General features: G+C 55.2%; 1 protein-coding gene across 4 annotated transcripts; it reads left to right on the forward strand.

Annotated features, from left to right (window-relative positions):
- The first annotated feature begins 500 nt into the window (after nt 1-500).
- Nucleotides 501-20,385, forward strand: GRK6 (G protein-coupled receptor kinase 6). 4 transcript variants are annotated; one of them, XM_064279191.1, is made up of 16 exons: nt 501-630; nt 4,362-4,457; nt 5,356-5,468; nt 5,593-5,670; nt 6,007-6,107; nt 6,371-6,463; nt 6,570-6,633; nt 6,785-6,925; nt 7,195-7,385; nt 8,215-8,252; nt 8,335-8,424; nt 9,598-9,806; nt 9,910-10,047; nt 15,431-15,568; nt 15,649-15,783; nt 16,365-20,385. In XM_064279191.1, the coding sequence occupies exons 1-16, from the start codon at nt 579-581 to the stop codon at nt 16,452-16,454; spliced, it is 1,767 nt and encodes a 588-aa protein (XP_064135261.1). In that variant the 5' UTR covers nt 501-578; the 3' UTR covers nt 16,455-20,385. The 4 variants fall into 4 exon arrangements, with proteins under 4 accessions (XP_064135261.1, XP_064135260.1, XP_064135264.1 ...); XM_064279190.1 differs by having other exon boundaries at nt 6,785-6,918; nt 7,173-7,385; XM_064279194.1 differs by having other exon boundaries at nt 6,785-6,918; nt 7,173-7,385; nt 15,945-16,480.
- Nucleotides 20,386-20,829: the final 444 nt, after the last annotated feature.

Below are 20,829 nucleotides of genomic sequence, written 5' to 3' on the forward strand. Positions count from 1 at the left end.
CCACACCCCCAACGATAGCCCAATCAGAATGTATTCCTGAGAATGGCTGACGCTTCCTTTATCCAATCAACCATTTGGCCTCCTGGGCGTGACCCAGAGGACACCGCCTCCGTTTTGTCCCCCGCTGAGAGGAGCCGCTAGCCCCTAATTGGCAGCACTGTATCCTACGAAGGCCCAGAAATTCGAACCTAGGGGCTGAAACCCGCCCTCAGACCAACCAAGGGAGAGGTGACGTAATTAATCCCACCCCCGTTGCGCCTTTGAGCGAATCCCTGACTTGGGGGGCGGGGAATGATGAAAAGGCAATCCAATGGGAAAACGGCGCGGGGACCACCGGCTCGCTTATTGGCAAAGTAAAGTAAACAGAGGCGGAGCGGGGCGGGCCGGCGCCGGGGTGGCTCCCGGGAGGGGGCGGAGAGTGCGCGGCGGGCGGCGGCGGCCGGGGAGGCCGGGGAGGCCGCGGCGCGGTCACTGCGAGCCGAGCCGAGCCGAGCCGCGCCGATCGCCATCCGGCCCCGGCTCCAGTGCGCGATCCCGGCCGGCTGCGCGGCCCGGCGGGCCCCGCGGCGCCGCAGCCCATGGAGCTCGAGAACATCGTAGCAAACACGGTGCTACTCAAGGCCCGGGAAGGTGAGCGACCGGGCGATCCGACGGGCCAGGGTGCAGGGAGCGGCGGGCACTCGGCCTCCCAGCTCCGCGGTGCGCTCCAGCCAAACGGCCCCCTAGAGCAGCGGGCTCAGCGGCCCGCATCCCGCGCCCGGCGCCCCGCGCAGAGACAAGCCCTTCCGGCCGGTCGTACTCCTCCGCACCTGCCCCGGGATCCGGGGCCCAGGAAGGGGCGGGGGTCAGGCCGCCGCCCTCGAGGCGGGGCGGGGGGGCAGGGGGTGAGGGAAGGAGAGAGGAAGGAAGTGGGGAGGGTGGGACCCGACCCTTCGAGCCCTCTCCCAGATGAGAGGTGTGAAGATGACCTAGGGAGGGGAGCCCACACGTGCTCGGCCCAGTCCCGGGCGCCCGCCCAGCCTGAACCAGCCCAAAGTTGGTGCTGGGGAAAGGCTTGGAGAATGAATGAAAGCAGCCTGTGCTTAGCACAGCCCACTCCAGTTGGGGGAACTCCTGGTCATATATGCTGCCAACACGACTGCAACTTGCCGGGTACCTCAGTACGTGGGACAGAGGTGAATGGGACAAACAGGCACAGAAATAAGTGGGAAGTGGGCTTTGAAGGAAGAGAGCATGTAGGGTGGGCTGCACTGGACCTGCCAAGGTGGGAGCCAGTCTGGTGAGCCCAGTGTGTGTACTGAGCCCCTCGTGGCTCCCTACCCCAGCTGTTTTCAGTCACCTGCTCTGTGAAGGTTCTAGCCGACAAGGACCATCAGGCCTGGTCCTCACTGTCCTGTAGTCAGTCTGCTGCTTCCCTGCCATAGCCCACCTAGTAACAATCACCAAGCACCCACTTTGTGCCCTGCCCTGTCCAGGGTACTGAGGGCCCAGCAGTGAGCAAGACCCTTTTTTTGAAACTCCAGGGTAGACAGTCATGACAGCTTGTCCACAGTTTGCTGGGCGTCCAGGTTTCAAGAGTCATCTGCTCCACATTTCTTCCCCATTTTGCAGTGGGCAACTGAGGCTCAGACCAGGGACTAGCCCTGTGTTACCCAGAGGGTCCATGGCTGACCCAGTCCTAGGCACAGAATGTCCCCAACACAGTCTGTAGGAAGCCCAGAGGGACGCCCAACTCGGTGCAGCCTCTGGTCCTCCGGCTCACCCAAGTTCGTGGATCTCTGGGGTGTGCTGCCTGGAAATGGGCATAGGAGGCTGGGTCCTCAGTGCCCAGAGCCCCGCTTATCTCCTGTCCCTTATCAAGCCCTGGGGCTAGGCCTTCCTCCCAGCCTCTGGGGGCATCTGCCGATTCTGTTCTGCCTTGTCATCCAGCTAGCCAGGGAGGAGGGGTGGGGAGAGCTGGGCCAGACCTGAAGGGCTCTAGCCATTCAGGCCTCAGGCCTGCTGAGGGCACTGCCTTGCCTGGCTAGAGAGTGTGGGCGTCATTGGACAGGCTTCATCAGGCTGCGGGTAAGGCACGGGGTTTATGGCCCTGCCAGAGACTGGTACATCCACTGAGAACACTTACCAGACCTCGCTGTGCCCCTTCCCAGCTATATGGCTTTAGACAAGTCTTTCTGATCTTCAGTATCTCTTTGTAGAATGGTTGGGAGTGGGACATGAAGATTAAAGGAAATCCTGATTGTCACCAAGTCCTGAACCCTGCCCATGGAATACTGGTGCTGATTTTATTTACCAAAACAAAACAAAAATCCCACTGTAACCAAATAAATAAATAAATCATGTCAGAGAGCCAGATCTGGCCAGGGGCCACCAGGTTGAAATGGTGGCTGCGTCGGAATCACCCATGAGCTGGCTAACAGCTTGGGGCCAGGGCCTTTACCAGCTTCCCAAGCGATCCAGAGACCGGAAAGTGGTTTGGGAATCCTTGGAGTATGTATACTGTTGGCACCTAATAGATGCCCAGCATGTTTGGGGGGGCAGGGGAGGAGTTTGGGCTGTAGCTTTCTGGGGAGCTAGATTCAAATCCTGTCTCTGTCACTTCCAGCCTCTGTGATCTTGAGCAGATGGATTCCTCACTTCAGGGTCTCATTTTCTCATGACCTTGAGCCCAAATGGGCAGAGTTGCTGAAGGGGGGCAGCACTGGGGTGTGTGTCCTTGCTCAGTCCTTCTTCCTTTCCCAGGCACCCAGAGGTACAGGGAGAGGGCTGAGTAGGTGGGGTGGGGAGCCCCACTGACTTGATGGCAGCTCCAGGACAGGGTATTTGCATGTGACTCTTGGCTGCTGCCTTGATGTGGCTGGGAGGAGGGGGAGGAGGAAGTAACTGGTGGGGGGAGGCAGGCAGATGGAGGGCTGGGTGAGGGACCTGCGGGGGTGGGGAGGAGTTCCCCTTCTGGAGAGGCCTTGCCCATGGTGAGGGGGGGAGTTTGTTGCTCACTCACAGTGAAGCAATGGCTGCAGCGTATGCCGGGTGCAGCAGGCTGCAGGAGAGCCACTCACAGGTTTCCCAATGGGTGCCCTGCAAGACTTCCTCCTCCAGGAAGCCCAGGGAGGGACCCAGCCCTACCCCCTCCCCCACACCACCTGCCTTCACCTAGGCCAGATGGGAAGCCAGCTGGCAAGAACAGAGAGGAAACTGAGGCCAGGCAAGGGAATGTGCTTGCCTGAGGTTGCCCCTTAGTTGGTGGAGCTAGGCCAGCCTCTTGCCATGGCCCTAGTGGCTGCTGGACACAGAATCTCCAGTTTTATCCTCACCACCTCTGGAGGTAGATTTGGACCCAAAGTACACACGGATAAATCCAGGTTCATAGAGGGTAAGAGATGGGTCTAAAGAGTGAATTGGAGACTCAAACCCAGGTCTGTGAGACAAGGCTCAGGCCCTTCCACCATCTCAACCTAGTGGTCCCTGGCCAGATCTGGCTCTCTGACATGTTTTATTTATTTAACTGTAGTGGTGCTGTTGTTTTTGTTTGTTTTGGTAAATAAAATCGGCACCAGTATTTCATATAACAATCTGGATTTCTGGCTTCTTTTGAAAAATCAGAAGACCTGGCCATGCCGAGCCAGCATTCTTGCCTGGCAACAGTGCACCAATCAGCTGGAGTTGTGTTGCAGCTGCCCCTGTTAGAAGGGGCACACTGCCCTAGTGTACCACACTCCCCACCACTCCCTTTTGTCTGACGTGTGGCCCACATTTGCCATAGCTATGTGGCTCTGTAGGCATTTGAGCTACTGCTACAGGTGGTGAGTCAGCTAGGTAGAATCAGGCAGGTATCCAGGCCAGGAAAGCCCTCATGTGTAGGTGAGGGGACCCCCGAGTGCCAGCCCTCTTGCCACCACCTGGCTGTGCTGCCCTTCAAGCCTTCCTCAAACCTCCAATATCTCTGATGTGGGGACCTGTGATAGATGCCTGGGAGCCTTCCTGGTGGCCCAGGCTGCCGCTGCTCTTGGCATCTCTCAGACATGTCCCAAATGCCCTGGAATCTCTCCTGTCTGGGCTCAGACTTACACAGTTCCCACCACTCCTGATGCCTTTCTCCACTTTCTTCATCTGGGAAACTCCCACCCAGTAGGAAGCAGACCCTTGCAGAAGCTGCGGGAGCCCCCCAGAGGCCTTACTGTCTTCTGACTCTCCCAGCCTGGGAGCCGCTAGCAGGAGGGTCCGTGTGTGTCCTGGTCCCCAGCAAGGACAGGTTTGAAGCATATGGCAGGAAGGTCAGAGTTGCAACCCAGGATAGGATTTGCTAAGGTGAGGCACAGTGGTGGCATGACTCCAGACACAGCCCCTCTATGCTCCCACAGGTGGTGGCGGGAATCGCAAAGGCAAAAGCAAGAAATGGCGGCAGATGCTGCAGTTCCCCCACATCAGCCAGTGTGAAGAGCTGCGGCTCAGCCTCGGTGAGGCGTGGGCGGACACCAAGGGGTCCTGCTGGGGCAGAGGAGCAGGGGGTCGGGTGAGCTCGAAGATTGAAGCTGCACTGCCGACCCTGGTTTTAGTTCCTGGGCTTGCGATGGGTGGAAGGCAGAGACAGGCCCATGTGAGGGGATGAGTTTGGGTTGTCTGAGAGAAGCAGAGGAAGGAGCAGCTAGACTTAGGGTGGGCAGGGCCCTGGGACTGAGGGAGTGATGGGGGCAGAGGCTAGTCCACGGCCCGCCTGTGTTGGGAATCCCAGGCTTGTACTCAGGCCAGCAAAGCCTTGACCAGAGGTCCCCAGCCTGGGCAGTGTGAAAGGGTCACTTCTGAGAGAGGACAGAAGAGCCAGGACCCCACTTCATGCTTATCTAGGCTGAGGTCCCAGGTCTGAGCAGCTCCCAAGGCTGCCCAGGTCCCCCTTTGATGGACAGCACGTGGTCAAGGAGCATACCTGTGGCTGCTCCCACTGCCCGGGAAGGAAGCCCAGCTACGAGCTCACCGGAAGCCACAGCTTCCTCCCGCACTTTTGCCAGGCAGGCAGCAGGTGTGGGCCAGGCCTGGGCAGGGCCAGAACCTCTCAGAGTGCACCCAGCTCCAGCATTATGATGTATGCTGTGGTGTGAACCAGGAGGCAGCAGGGACTGACGGAATCCAGGGCTTTGGAGCCAGATTCCTGGCTGTCACTTGGGCTAGTCATTTAACATTTCTGGTCCTCAGATTCCAGGTCATGATAGGATAACAATAGTGCCCACTTGAGGCTTGTTGTGAGGGTTCTGAAGGTGTTCTGGAAGCTGTTGGAACCAGGGCTTGGTGGTGTGAGCTGGGCTGCCTGGCTGGCAGGCTCCAGCCTGTGAACCCAGCAGCTCCCTCTTCTGCCCACAGAGCGTGACTACCATAGCCTGTGTGAGCGGCAGCCCATAGGGCGCCTGCTGTTCCGTGAGTTCTGTGAGACACGCCCAGAGCTGACACGCTGCATCGCCTTTCTGGATGGGGTGGTGAGTGGGCTTGGCTTGGCCCCAGGGGTGGTGTACCCATGAAGGTCCCAGGCCTCATTGCTGGTACCCCCCACCTGTTGCTCAGCCCAAACCCCGTGATTCTCCCCCTTCCTCCTGCCTGCAGGCCGAGTATGAAGTGACCCCTGATGAGAAACGGAAAGCATGTGGGCGGCGGCTAATGCAGAATTTCCTGAGCCACACAGTGAGTGAATGGTGATGGAGGAATGACGGCTGTGGGCAGAGCTCCTCGCTGGAGCGAGGATCGACCACAGCCTGGGCAAAGAGTGGCCTGGAGCTGTTCCAGGCTCCTCCAGGCACACCGCGGGCATGGAGCCCCAGGGGTGGGGGAAGAGGAGCACAGCTCTGGGCTAGGTGAGCCTGGGAGCAGTTCTGTAGCACCCTGCCTCCAGGGGGTTGGCAGGATGGGGTTCAGTAACCAGGTGGGCTGACACATCACTGGTCTGCAGCCACACCAGCACAGGCCTGAGATCTCTGGCATCTGGGTCCATGCACTGACCTGTCTGTGGTCTATCCCCAGGGTCCTGACCTCATCCCTGAGGTTCCCCGGCAGCTAGTGACAAATTGTGCCCAGCAGCTGGAGCAGGGGCCCTGCAAAGACCTCTTCCAGGAACTCACCCGGTAAGACCCTTGCTGCCCACAGGATGGAATTGTGCCCAGAGGGGCCTCTGGTGGGAGCCTGGCCTGGCCCTGCCCCTGCCTTATGACCGCGATAGACTGCCTCCCCTCTCTGTAGAATCCTCAGTTGCAGCACGGGGTTTGTTCATCCCTCATCCATGGGTGCATGCGAGGGTCAGCCAAGGATGGTACCTCTAGGCTTAGCAGGCACCTTTCAGGAGCCTGGGGTGTGGGGCTGACCATTGTGCCGGTCCTTCTCCCAACAGGCTGACCCACGAGTACCTGAGCATGGCCCCTTTTGCAGACTACCTCGACAGCATCTACTTCAACCGTTTCCTGCAGTGGAAATGGCTGGAAAGGTGAACTCCCCAGAGGCGGGGCCAAGATTAGCTGGGTTGCTAAGCCTCCTCCCTGACCTTGGACCCCTGCTCTGCCAACGTTTACTTCTCTGCTTCTTGCACACAGACAGCCCGTGACCAAAAACACCTTCAGGCAGTACCGAGTACTGGGCAAAGGCGGCTTTGGGGAGGTGAGTGGCCAGGCCAGAGCCCCAGGCAGAGTGCAGAGGGTCAGGCGGTAGGGTGCAGCCCTGGACCAGCCCTGGCCCTCTCAGAGCCCTGCACTCCAGGAAGGGCATGGCACGTTAGGCACCTATTTGCCCACTTCTATCCTGGCCACAGGTGTGCGCCTGCCAGGTGCGGGCAACAGGCAAGATGTATGCCTGCAAGAAGCTGGAGAAGAAGCGGATCAAGAAGCGGAAAGGCGAGGCCATGGCACTCAACGAGAAGCAGATCCTGGAGAAAGTGAACAGTAGGTTTGTAGTAAGTACAGAAAGGAGACCTTGCCTTTCCTCTCAGTCCTGTCCGCCAGACTCAAGTCTCTTCCTGCCCTCCAAGAGGGTACCCTCCCTCCAATCCCACCCTGTCATCCATGATGCCTGGGAAGGGTAGGCTTGGGGTGTTGACACAGGCCTCGAAGCAGCTGGGCCCCAGAAGTAGCACTGAGAAGGCTATATGGGGTGGCTGGTGCCAGCCCTGCCACCAGGCAGGTCTGTAACCCCTGCTTCAGGCTTGGGTTCCCCTGGCCACAGGTGAGCCTGGCCTATGCCTACGAGACCAAGGATGCCCTCTGCCTGGTGCTGACGCTGATGAATGGGGGCGACCTCAAGTTCCACATCTATCACATGGGCCAGGCAGGCTTCCCTGAGGCACGGGCTGTCTTCTATGCCGCTGAGATCTGCTGTGGCCTAGAGGACCTGCACCGGGAGCGCATCGTGTACAGGTGTGGAAGGCATGGGCACCCGCCGGTTGGGCTCAGCCTGTGCAAGGATGCTGGGGTGTTGGGCCGCTGTGTGAGGCCACAAGTCTATCTGCGCCCTGCCGGGCTCAGGCTTGGCACATTCCTCCTAGTAGACCAACTTGTATTATTTTGACTGGCCTGTGTGTGAATCCTGGCTTTGTCACCCCTCTCTGTGTGACCCTGGGCCAGTCAGCTCCCTGCTCCCAGCACCATTTCCTTGTCTGGGAAGCTGAGATGATAATTCCCATTGTTCCTCCCTCGCAGGTTGTTGTAGGGACTGAGTGAGGTAGTGTGGTGAGGTTCCTGGCCCAGAGCCCACCCCCCGGTCAGGCTCAGCAGTGGAGAGCTCAGGTTCTTATTGCTTATTGTCCCCGTTCAGCAGCATCAGCACCAGGCACAGTTGCTATTGCTGTTATTTCACTGGAGCCTCACTAAGCCCCAGGAGGGGATGGATGAGTAGTCCCATTTGACAGACGAGGAAAGATAGAGTCAGCCCCCAAAGGGGAGGGAGGGTGTTTTGCACCAGGAGCGAGCAAGGCTGTGGCAGTGTCCAGGGAGTTCCCCTCCTGGATGGGAGTGTCTTCCACTTGCCTAGAGAGTTCTGGCTCTGTAGGTCCCTCATCTGCTCCCTTGGGATGGGGCTCCTGCAGGTAAGGGGAGGATTGAGTTATCCATTGTCACTCTGTTAGCAAATGGGCCCTGCACCTCACTCCACCTGCAATCCCAGGAGGTAAATGAGCTTGGTAGGGGTGGCCCCAGCTGGCTCCCTGGCACAGTGAGCAGCCTCTGACCCTGCCCTTCTCTCCCACAGGGACCTGAAGCCCGAAAACATCCTGCTGGATGACCACGGTGGGTGGGGGTGCCGCTAAGGGTGTGGGGTGAGGTGGGCGGCCTGGTCTTGTAATGGCCCCTGCTGTTCCACCACATACAGGTCACATTCGCATCTCCGACCTGGGGCTGGCTGTGCACGTGCCCGAGGGCCAGACCATCAAAGGCCGCGTGGGCACCGTGGGCTACATGGGTGAGTCTCTCTCTGCCCAGTCCACCAGCCTCCTGGGTCCCTGGCTTATCATCCAGAGCCTGGTCCCACTTACTGCTGTTTGGGACTCTCTGGTGGCTCAGGGAATAGAAAAAACTAGGCTTGGTACAGCCTAAAGGTGTTTTTGGTCACTGGCTGCCTGTGGGCAAGAAGGAGGGGAGTAAACGTTGGTGGAGCAGGGGTTCAGGGTCTGGGAGGAGGCCCAGCAACCTGGCCAATCCTGGCCCTGCCTCTGGGGTGCTCCTATTCTACCGTTACATAGATTAGGAGATAAGGACTCAGCCAGGACCCCACCACTTGGAAATCCAGCATCGTTCATTCATTGTGAAATGCCTACTATTGGCGAGGCCTGGCAGTGGCTACTGTGAATGCTGAGGAGGGGCTCAAACTTGGACCCCTGGCCCTCTCTGCCCCGAATTGCCCATTCTCAGAGTTGGAACATCTGTCCATGGTGGGGGCCAGTGGAAGGGCCAAGAGGTGCCCTCATGTTGCCCTTGAGATACATTTTCCACACGGGGACCCCATGACATAGCACGGGGAGCCAGGCTCTGCAGCTCTACAGCTTGTTGTATGGCCCTGGGCCAGACCCTCCGCTTCACTTACCCTCACTTTCCTCGATGGTAAAATGATGATCCAGCCTGCCTACCAGGCTCGCCTTGAAGATGAAAAGAGGTAGTAGAGGAGAAAATTCCCACATGCCTCCCCTGGCATGTAGCGGGTATTCAGCAAGCGTTAGTTTTTTTTCTTCCTTAGATAGTAAATCCAGACGTTGTACACTGCTAGCTACATGGGCCCAATTTGGCCTACATTTGTGTTTAAATCAAATTGTTCTGAAGAACAGTTTGAATTGTTTGCCGGCATTTAATCAGGCCATTTCACATTGAAAGTAGTGATTTCTGACCTTTTTTAAAAAATCAGAAGAGGGGGTACTGGGCATTGTCCTCCCTGCAGGCTGCATCAGCGCCCTTGGATGGGTCCTGTGCTCTCCTGTTAGCCACAGTCCCCACCAAGACACTTAGTGGTACCCACCGGCTGATGGGTGCTTAAGTTTGGGACCCCCTGACTTAAACATTTGTTAGACATTGTGGGCCCAAGGGCTCTTCCCCACCCCGCTCCCGCTTCCACCCTGCCCTAACTTCTGTGCCTCCCCACCAGCTCCGGAGGTGGTGAAGAACGAACGGTACACGTTTAGCCCAGACTGGTGGGCGCTTGGCTGCCTCCTGTACGAGATGATCGCGGGCCAGTCGCCCTTTCAGCAAAGGAAGAAGAAGATCAAGCGGGAGGAAGTGGAGCGGCTCGTGAAGGAGGTACCCGAGGAGTACTCCGACCGCTTTTCCTTGCAGGCCCGCTCACTCTGCTCCCAGGTACGGCAACCCATTAGGGGCTGGGTGGCAGGGCTGGGGTGAGGCACCCCACCCGCCCACCCACCTGCCTGCAGGCACCCTGACCACCCCAGCCCTGCCACAGCTTCTCTGCAAAGACCCTGCTGAGCGCCTGGGGTGTCGCGGGGGCAGTGCCCGAGAAGTGAAGGAGCACCCCCTCTTCAAGAAGCTGAACTTCAAGCGGCTGGGAGCTGGCATGCTGGAGCCACCCTTTAAGCCTGATGTGAGTACCCCCAGGAGCAGGGTGAGCCATATGGGTGGGGGATCTTGGAGGAACAGTTAGGACACATTCAGTGCGAGTGGTAGAAAACCCAATCAAATAACCTAGCCAAAATTTAAAAGATAATTCACTGACACTCCCAGAAGTGAAAAGCCCAGGATAGGGTTAACAGGAGTCTACTCAATGGCAACTGGTTTGGTTAGGATTAACCAGTTGCCATGGAGTCGATTCCATAGTGGTTTTCAAGGCTGTGACCTTTCAGATTACTAGGCCTTGTTTCCGAGGTGCCTCTGGGTAGCTTTGAACTATCAAACTTTCGGTTACTGTCCCAGTGCTTAAGCAACCGCACCTCCCAGGGACCTCAGTAATGCTAAAAGAAGCCCTAGGCTGATGCTTATTGTCTGATTGCTCAGATGACCCCACACCTCCCCAAAGACCAGCTGATTCTGTCCAGGGGCCGTGGGCCTCACTGGCCACACCTGGGACCGCTACCAACGGGACAGGTCTGTTCCCCAAAGGAAAACCAAGATGCTATTGCCAGCAGGGCGGAGGGCTGTTGGGCTGGTAGAACAGGGGCTGCTTACCCCCAGCAATGCTGACCACCTGTCTGTGAGTGGAATCCTCCCACAGTGGGCCAGGCACCCTGCAAGCAGGTACATCCTCCAGTCATTGGGTTCCAAGTGACAGAAACCCAACCCAAACTTCCTTAAGCCCAGCATGGAGCTTTTTGGTTCATTTGGCCAGAAAGTCCCAGACTAGGGCCAACATCAGGGCTTCATGCCAGATTGCCAACACACTCCATCTCCCTGCTCTGCTTCAGCCTGTTGACTGTGTCCCTCCCACTGAATGCAGGCTTCCCTGTATAAAGTCATAGGGAAGGCTCTGATTGGCCAAGGTTAGGGCATGTGCTTTCCCTTACCTGCGCTGTGTGTAAGAGGACTAGGTCCTGTGACTGCACCCTCCCCGTGATCGGTTGTGGATTGGACCGTGTTCTGTCTGATCCAAAGGGCTTTCACTGGCTGGTTTCTGGAAGTAGATCACCAGGCCTTTTTTCTTAGTGTGTCATAGTCTGGAAGCTCTACTAAAACCTGTTCAATGTCATAGCAACAAGCAGACCTCCACTGACAGATGGGTGGTGGCTGCATATGAAGTGCATTGGTGGGAATCAAACCTGGGTCTCCCGCATGGAAAGTAAGAGTTCTATCATTTAACCACCATTCTGTAACTGATAGTTCACCAGAAACACTGAGGAGGCGGCCAGGAAGGTGATGGGCAGGCCAGGTTGATGGGTGTCAACCATACACGTTTGTTTATATACTCAACAAATAAAAATGCCACATGTGCTGGGCCTTTGAGATGCTAAGGTCAGCAGGACCAAGTCCAGCCCTCATGGAGCTTATGTTCTAGTGGGGACACAGCAAAAAAAATAAACCTTTCAGCAGAAAGCAATTTCAGGTAATGTTCAGTGTGACAAAGAAAAATAAAACAGGCTAAGAAAATAGGAAGGCGTCCCCGAATGGCGCAAATAGTTAAGCACTCAGCTAAAGGTTGGAGGTTCGAGCACACTCAGCGGTGCCTTGGAAGACAGACCTGGTGGTCTGCTTCCGAAAGGTCACAGCTTTGAAAACCCTATGGTGCAGCTCTGTCTGCACACATGGGATTGCCATGAGTCGGGGTCAACTTGACAGCAACTAAAAACAACAATAAGAGAGGAAGGGTGTGGCTGGAGGCATTTTTAGGCAGGGTAGTCTCTGAGGAGCTAAGGGTTAAACAGCAGCCTAAAAATACATGAAGGAGAGAGCCGATCCAAGATGTAGAGTGTGAGGCTTTTGGGTGGAAGGAGCAGCAAGCATCGAGGCCCTGGGGCAGGCCCCAGCCTTGTGCGATGGACAGCAGTGAGGAGGCCAGTGTGGCTGGTGCCGAGCACATGGGGCAGGAAAGCCTAACAGGAGGCAGGGCCCTGGAAGGTCGGCGGGGATTCTGGTCCCTAAGTGTGATGGGGCCATTGAAGATGTTGAGCAGGAATGTGAGGTGTGGAGGGCAGACTGGAAAACTGGTTAGGGGACTGCTGCCTCAGAGTGACCATCTTCTGTAGGCCTCACCAGAACCCTGCAGGGTAGCCATCATCGTGGGCTTAGGTGACTGGCCCAGTGTCCAGGGCTAGCAATTGAACTGAGTGAGCCTGTCCCCACTGCTGTCCCAAGGTGGCAGCTGCTACTTACTGTTACACCCCCCTCACACCCCTATCATCTCCCTGAACCTCGAGGTAAATCCATGACCTCTGGTGTTCAAAGTCAGAGATAGAACCAGTGCCCTGGCGGTCAACTTTTTAGACGCAGCAAATGAAAAGCAAGTGTGATGATAATTTTTTTTCTTAGTAGCTTTATTGAGGTATACATTCACACCCTACATTAAAAGTGTACAATTTAGTAGCTTTTAGCATATTCAGAGTTGTACAGCATCACCACAATTTTAGAGCATTTTCATCACTCCAAAAAGAAACCCTGTACCCTTTAGCCATCGTTCCCCAAACTCCCTTTTCCTGCCCTCCCAGCCCTAGGCAACTACTAATCCACTTTCAGTCGCCATGGATTTGCCTTTTCTGGGTATTTCAAGTAAACAGAATTACACCATCTGTGGCCTTTCGTGTGTGGCTCCTTTCACGTAGCACACTGTTTTCAAGGTTTATCTATGTTGTAACATGTGTCAGTACTTTGTTGCTTTTTATGGTTGAGTAATATTCTATTGTATGAATATCCACGTTTTGTTTATTCATTCATCCAAAACCAAACCAGTTACCATCAAGACTTTGGCTTATGGTGATCCCATGTGTGTCAGATAGAATTGTGCTCCTTAGGGTTTTAATGACTGATTTTTTGGAAGTAGAGTGCTAGGCCTTTCTTCCGAGGTACCTCTGGGTGAACTTAAACTCCCAGTCTTTCAATTAGCAGCCAAGCTTGTTAACCATTTTCACCACCCAGGGACTCACATCCATTCATCAGTTGGTGGGTATTTGGACTGTTTCCACTTTCTGGTTGTTATGAATAGTGCTATTGTGAACATTGATGTACAATATTGGTTGTGTGGATGGATGTTTTCACTTCTCTTGGGTATGTACTTAGGAGTGGAATTGCTGGATCATAATGGTAACTCTATGTTTAAAACTTTTTGAGGCACTGCCAGATTATTTGCCAAATTGGCTGCACCATTGAATATGACATCATTTTTTTAAATTGTGATTTAGGTGAAAGTTTACAGAGCAAATTAGTTTCTCATTAAACAGTTAATGCACAAATTGTTTTGTGACATTGGTTGCCAATCTCGCGATGTGTCAACACTCTCCCCTTCTCCACCCTTGGTTCCCTGTTTCCATTTGTCCAGTTTTCCTGTCCCTTCCTGCCTTGTTGTATACATGATTGAACTATTGTGTGTTATTGTTGGCCCTATAGACCTGTTAAATCTTTGGCTGAACAGTGAACTTCAGTAGTGACGTCAGTACTGACTTAAAAGGGTGGTCAGGGGTTGTACTCTTGGAGTTTCTCCAGTCTCTGTCAGACCAGCAAGCCTGGTCTTTTTGTGTGTGCGTGTGTGTGTATGGATTTGAGTTTTGTTCTACATTTTTCTCCTGCTCTGTCCAGGACCCTCTATTGTGATCCCTTCCAGAGCAGTCAGTGGTGATAACCTGGTACTACCTAGTTGTTCTGGGCTCAGTCTGGTGGAGGTTGTGGTAGGTGTGGTCCATTAGTCGTTTGAAATAACCTTTCCCTTGTGCCTTTGGTCTTCATTCTCCTTTGCTCCAGCTGGGATGGGACCAGTAGATGTATCTTAGATGGCTACCCGCAGGCTTTTAAGGCCCCAGTTGCTACTCACCACGATTGGATGTAGACCATTTTCTTTATAGACTATGTTATGCCAGTTGAGCTTGGTGTCCCCCGAGACCGTGGTCCCCAGTCCTCAGCCCAGTAACTCGGTCTCTCAGAACGTTTGGATGTGTCTGTGAAGCTTCTTAGACCTTGCCCTGGTCAAGTTGTGCTGATTTCCCCAATATTGTGCACTGCCTCACCCTTTACCCAAGTTACTACTTAATCTACTATCTAGTTAGTGTTTTTCCCTCCCTACCCTTCCCCTCCCTCATAACCATCAAAGATTGTTTCTTTCTATGTGGAAACATTTTCATGTGTTTTTATAATAGTGGTCTCATACAGTATTTGTCCTTTTGTGACTGACTTATTTCACTCAGCATAATTCTGTCCGGCTTCATCCATGTTGTTAGATGTTTCACAGATTCATCATTGTTCTTTATCGTGGGTAGTGTTCCATTGTGTGTATGTACCATAGTTTATCCATTCATCTGTTGACGGGCACTTAGGTTGTTTCCATCTTTTTGGTATTGTGGATAGTACTGCAGTGAACATGGGTGTGCATAGGTCTATTTGTATGGCGGCTCTTATTTCTCTAGGATATACGCCTAGGAGAGGGATTGCTGGATCGTATGGTATTTCTATTTCTAGCTTTTTAAAGAAGCGCCTATTGTTTTCCAAAATGGTTGTACCATTTTGCGTTCCCACCAGCAGTGTCTAAGAGTTCCATCCCCCCACAACCTTTCCAACATTTGTTATTTTCTGTTTTTTTGATTCGTGCCAGTAATGTGGGGTGAGATAGTATCTCACTGTAGTTTTGATTTGCATTTCTCTAACAGCTAGTAATCGTAAGCATTTCCTTATGTGTCTGTTAGCCACCTGAATGTTTTCTTTGGTGAAATGTCTGTTCATATCCTTTGCGTGATAGCATTATTTTAATTGATATCCTTAAAAGCAGGATTTTAGAAAGCAATATAAAGATAAAATAGAAAATGGTCTTCTGGAGCTGAAGTGGGCTCCCAGCAGGGGGCCTAGTTGGGAGAATTGTACTGATCCCCTGGTTGGCTGTGAAGTGGGAGAAGGGACTGGAGCAAACTGCTGGACACTGCAGGTCAGAGGACTCAGTCCATGCTGAGTCCTGCACAGGGGGCCTCACTGAGGGAGCCAGCTGAGGTTCCTCCTGCCCTCACCTCCCCAAGCCATTCACCCACACGGCTGTGTGCACATGCAGAGAGCACCTTTACTGATTCTACAAAGGCACCATATGGACTGGCTAGCAATGATTCCCCAGCTACCCCTAGACAAGCCTGGCCTTTATGCAGCCTCATTCAGCCATGGAGGCAGCCCCTGGGCTGAGGGATGATGAGGTGGGAGAATTGCACTTGGGCACTGTGTTTCTGACTCCGTACCTGAGAGCTGCAGGTGTCAGGAGGGCAGGACCAGGCCAAGACTTAGGCTCAGCTGCCTTCCCATGTTTTGGGGGGAGAGGGGATGATCCTCTTTGACCACTGCCTCTGTCACCCCAGCCCCAGGCCATTTACTGCAAGGATGTTCTGGACATTGAACAGTTCTCCACGGTTAAAGGTGTGGAGCTGGAGCCCACCGACCAAGACTTCTACCAGAAGTTTGCCACAGGCAGCGTGCCCATCCCCTGGCAGAACGAGGTGGGGCCTGTCCAGCCAGGGGGTGGGCTCCCAGGGCTGGCCCTGGGGGCAGCTCCCCCAACCAGTCTGTTCCGTGGCAGATGGTGGAGACTGAGTGCTTCCAGGAACTGAATGTCTTCGGGCTGGATGGTGCGGTCCCCCCAGACCTGGACTGGAAGGGCCAGCCACCTGCACCTCCTAAGAAGGGCCTGCTGCAGAGACTCTTCAGCCGCCAGGTACCCCAGCAGCCTGGCTCCAGGGGACAGTGGGTGGGAGGCAGAGCTGGTGCCCGCATGCGCTGGGAGTAGGCCTCCTCCAGCTGTGCCCAGGGACTCCTGCCTCACTCCCGCCTTTCCCTTGCCCCTGGCTGGGCTCATGGCCTCTTTTCTCTTTCCAGAGGTGAGCAGTGTGGGCTCCCCGTAGGTTGGCCTTGCTGCCCGGCCTTGGGGAGCCACAGGCAGCCCTTCCATGGCAGAGGCGAGATGTGGGTGAAAGAAGTCTGGTGCCCGCTCCCCCTCCCCTCCTGCTCTGTTCCCCACACCCTGGTACCTTGAAGCTGCTAGCCTTGCTTAGCTACCCTGTTTCCCCTGCCCTGCCTCCACCACCCCAGGGGAAAGGGGCTAGAAGGAGGCCTTGCCTAGGTGGAACCTGAGACCTAGTGCCTTTCCTGCTGTCTGCTGCTGGCAGCCTCTGCACTGATGCCCAGCCACTTTGGCCAGAGCTATGACCCCGCCTGGCAGGACCGGGACCTCTGGTGTCTCTAGTGGCTAATGGAGCTTGCTCTGCCTCTCTCCCCGTGTCTTCCCCACCCCTCCAGGATTGCTGCGGGAACTGCAGTGACAGTGAGGAAGAGCTCCCCACCCGTCTCGAGTTCCCCACCCACCTTGAGCTCCCCACCCGCCTCTAGCCCTGAGCCTGAGGCCCCCATCGGCACTTGGCGGTAGCAGCTACTTTGAGCGCTGTTTACAGTTTTGCACAGTGGTCTTCCCCATAGTCCACCTGAGTTGTGGCTGGGGGAACACAGCCTGAGTTGTCCCCAGTGCCCTCTGCCCCTCAGCCCCTGGCCTGGCTGAGTCTGGCAAGGCCTGGGCTGTCCCTGGGACAAGGTGCGTCCCGTCAGCTCTTCTCTGTGGAGCTCGGGGCTTTCTGTATTTATGTATGTGTATGAATGTATATAGCAACCAGAGCGTTAATACCCAACCCAGGCCTGGCACCCCAGCCTCAGCTCCCTGGGGCAGCGAGTCCTGGCCTGGGAGAGTCGGGGGCTGGCAGAGGAGCTGCTGCCAAACTCAAGGCCCCTCAGGCCCAGTTCTGGCCAGGCCAGGCCACCATGCTCCAGCACTGTGCTCGTCACTGCAGACCTCAGAGTGAGAACCGTGCCTGTCCCTGCTGCTCTGGGCGCAGCCATCCCATTTCGGGGCCCACTGCTGTCCCTTCTCAACGCTTGTCAGAGTTAGATGGGGGCCTCTGCTCCACTAGGCCTGTGCCAAAGTGTGACCAGAGATTGGGCTGACCCTGGGACACACAGTCCACTGCCCAGGCTGTCCCACATGGGTCTGCCTCTGCCTTCCGGCTCCCAGGGTGCCTCCCTTACGCTGGGCCCTGCCCTGAAGACACTTCTTTCAGAAATGCCCCAGCCTAGGCCATGGGGGGGTGCCCCTGGCCAACCCTCGAACATTCCACCTCCCCTCCTAACGATAGACACATGCCCAGCAATACTCCACCCTTCCTGTATGTGCCTGTGGGGTGTGTGCATGTGTGCGTATGTGTGTGTGTGTGTATGCACATGAGAAGGGGGTAGGGTGAGACTGTCTGCCTGCTCCCCAGGCCCTTCACAGACTGTGATGGCCATCCTAGTCCCAGTGCTAGGGCCACATGGGATTACAGGGCCCTGGTTTTTCCATATTTAAAGCCAATTTTTATTACTCATTTTGTCCAGTGTAAGCTGCCATGTGTCTCCATGTAAATACAGTCCGAGCACAAACCTGGCCCACGGCCCCTGCTTGCCTCTTTCTTGCTTGGGTGCTCCGGTGATCTACCTGCTTCCTTGGTCCTGTGGGAAAGTGGAGAGGGATTGGAGATGGGCCTGGCAGGGCTGTCCTTCCAGCAAGGCCCAGGATCCCCAGACCTAATCTTAGGGTGACCTTTCCAGCAGCCAGGCCTCTGTGAGTCTTCAGGCTCAGGGCTTCTCAGCTTCCTCAATAGGACAAGACCTGTGGGAAGAAGCCTCAGGTACCAATTGGGATGTGGGTCTGTCTGCTGGGCTAGCAAGGCAGGCCCAGCTGGCAGCTTCCCCACCAAGGCTGAGGTAGCCTCGCAGCCATTGTGGACTTGGAGTGGCCTGGGGTTGTGTGGCAACCAGGTCCGTCTTACTTGGGTGTCTCCTGTGTGCCTGACTCTGGGTCAGCACACATGCATTAGACTTGTCCTTCTGTTTTGCCCTTGAAGCATGAGATGTGGGTGGGCAAAGACGTAGACAGTGGTGGCACTGGGAAGAAGGCTGTGGCAGGGGTGCGTGGGGACAAGCCACCTGGGCATCAGCGAGGCTTCTCTGAAGATAAAAGTTGAGCCAGGCCTTGAAGGAGACATACTTGCCAGGGGACTAGAGGGGGTTTGGAGAGAGCATTCCAGGCAGTTTGACCATCTTCCAAAGACTCAGAGGTCAGAGCTTGTCCACCACAAGTCTGTCCCCAGCCTTGCAGAACCTTCCCTGCTCCGTAGCCTCCCAGTGTCCCCAGTCCCCCAGGAATGCCCTGTTCCTTGCCCTTGGGCTGAGCATGCCACCTCACTTTGCAGTTGGATAGTTCTGGCTTCAAGGGCCCATTTTCAAGTTGTGTGGCTTTGCATGAGGCCCTTCCCTTGTCTGGAAAAGGGTATAATAACCACGGCCTTGCTGGGTGGCTGTGAGAATTTACTGAAGCTGGTGGGCACCAAGCCGACCACTACCTCAGGAGCAGCCAGAAGGCTCCAAGCCCCAACTTAACAGAAGGAACCTCTGCCCGCCCAGCCCTTGGTGCGCGGAGTAGCTGCTGTGCTTCGATCAACTTGAAGGAAATGGTGGGAAGAGGGGGACTTTCCCAAGGTCTTCCAGCTAGTGATTGAGCCATGCAGGGTAGAGAAGCTCGATCCTGTCCATAGGTGTGATGTCAGGGCCAGAGGTGCATTTGTTCCTCTGCCCCAGGTTCCAGTGGGGGGCTGTGTGTAGGTACTAGTGTGCAGAGGCCAGCGCCCAGCCCTGTGACTGTGAGTGAGTTCCAGGTGGATATCTGACTTCCTGAGGCATTCTGCCTTCTGGTGAGTCCCAGACCTTCTTGCCAATCTCCCCTTTGGGCTAGAGATGCCTGCAGGGAACTTAGCTAGGGTAAAGCTCACCTTAAAGCTCAGCATAGTGGCTCCTTGGCATAAGAAACTCCCACAATTCAACTCCCAGTGAGCCTTGCCTAAGCTTATCTCCTCCCCACCCAGCTCTGTGCTGGAAGCTGGGGACCCAGATGGAGATGAGGCTCCTGCCAGCTTGGAGCTCAGTCTCGTAGGGAGGCAGACGTGGAAACAGTGGGACCCAGTGTGATCAGTACCGTGGCAGAGATGATGCTAGGGCTGGCAGACCTGGACTCCCATGGGGGTGCAGGTGGGGGTGGGGCAAAATGCCAAGAAGGGAGGTCCCTTGGCCATGAGGGTGTCAGGGTTATTAGTGCCCTCCAAGACACAGGAGTAACTTGTGTCTAGAAAGAGGAACGAGACAAATGGTTGAAGGCCTCTAATGGTTTAGGTGGCTGAATGCAGGGTAGAGAAGGGAGGGGCTGGAGCTAGGGACAGTGAGGCCCAGCCACTCAGTTTTGGAAGCTGTATTAAGGACATGGGGCCTCATCTGGGAAGTGGGGAGTCCTTGAAGAGTTTTAACTGGTTGTGTCAGGGTGTCTGCCCAGTTTCTACAAAAGCATTCCAAGTTTCCTTTGGGGAATCTCCCCCACTCCCAGTTCATGTTTAGATGGGGCTAGGCCTCTATCATAACACCACACACACCTGGATGGAGTGTGTGACTCAGGTTGGGCCACCAGGAGTCTGTGGTTGCAAGTGACAGAACTGTCCTCCAGGTAACCTAGAAACAGGGTTAGAAGGATATGGGCAAAGCTCAGACAGACCCCATCCTCACCAAAGCAAGATGCTATAGTCCTGTGTGTGTCTTTGTACCACTGAGCCCAAGACTCCAAAGAGTCTGAATGGCCAGGCTGGAAACCTGCCCATTATGGATTTGGGGGGAGAGGCCCACCAAGATGGCATCCATGGGGTGCGGGGACTCCCCTGAGGAAATCTGGGTGTTAGTGCCAAAGAAAGGGGGATATTAGATGGCTGAACACATATCCCCTCCCCCAGACATAGCCACCTGGATTGGTTCACTGATGGACACTCAAAATGAGTCCAAACGAGTTATTCGTGTGTTTTTTGTTTTGTTTTTTGCTAGAACTATTGGGAAAGAATTGAGATTCCCTTTCGTCTGGGGATGGATGGGAGGATATAAAGGCAGGAGCTGTGGGGTCATCCAGGCCACCACTTGGGGAAAACTTTCCTGAGAAGGATGTAAACATAGAAAGAGAGTGGAGAGAAATAGATGCATGCTTGATGCCGTTGCTTGAGCACCTAGGTCCCACTGGGCCCAAGCTAAGCTCTACACCTGGACTTTCCAGTTAGGTAAGCCAATCAGTTCCCCTTTGGGCTCAAGCACATTTGATTTGGGGTTCTGTCACTTGTATCTAAATATGTCCCAACTCATATAGTGGTGAAGGGTGCTTTGGAAGCGCATCCTAAGTGCAATAAAAAAAAAAAAAAGAGAGGCTGAATTAGAAACAAGGAACCCAGTTAAACGGCTGATGGACAGCCAGTCCGACTGGACCTCAGGCCACAGTGGGGCCTCTTGTGTTCTTTCCCTCAGGGTGAGGTGGGGCCGTGGCTCCGGTTGGAGGGCTATGGACTCCGAAGTAGCTCCTCTGGCTTGTGCTAATTCCTAGTAGGCGTGTGGTGATGTGTGCCTGCCGGGGACACAGTGGGAGGGGCCGGAGCGGGGAGGGAGGCCATGTGTTCCTCCGCTGGGGCCACATTGGGTGCCTGTCTGCCCACTGGGTGTGCGCAGTACCTTTCGAAATGTGACTGGGGCCTGGATGTATGTGTGCTGTCCAGGTCAAACTGTATGTGTGTCAGGGTTCTCTTCCTCATCTACTCGGCTGGGCATGCAGTGTGCACGATCGATCGTGTCCGCCAGATCTGCCCGCGAGTGCCTGGCTGCA

Source organism: Loxodonta africana, chromosome 2, assembly GCF_030014295.1.
Source record: "Loxodonta africana isolate mLoxAfr1 chromosome 2, mLoxAfr1.hap2, whole genome shotgun sequence".
Taxonomy (NCBI): Eukaryota; Metazoa; Chordata; class Mammalia; order Proboscidea; family Elephantidae; genus Loxodonta; species Loxodonta africana.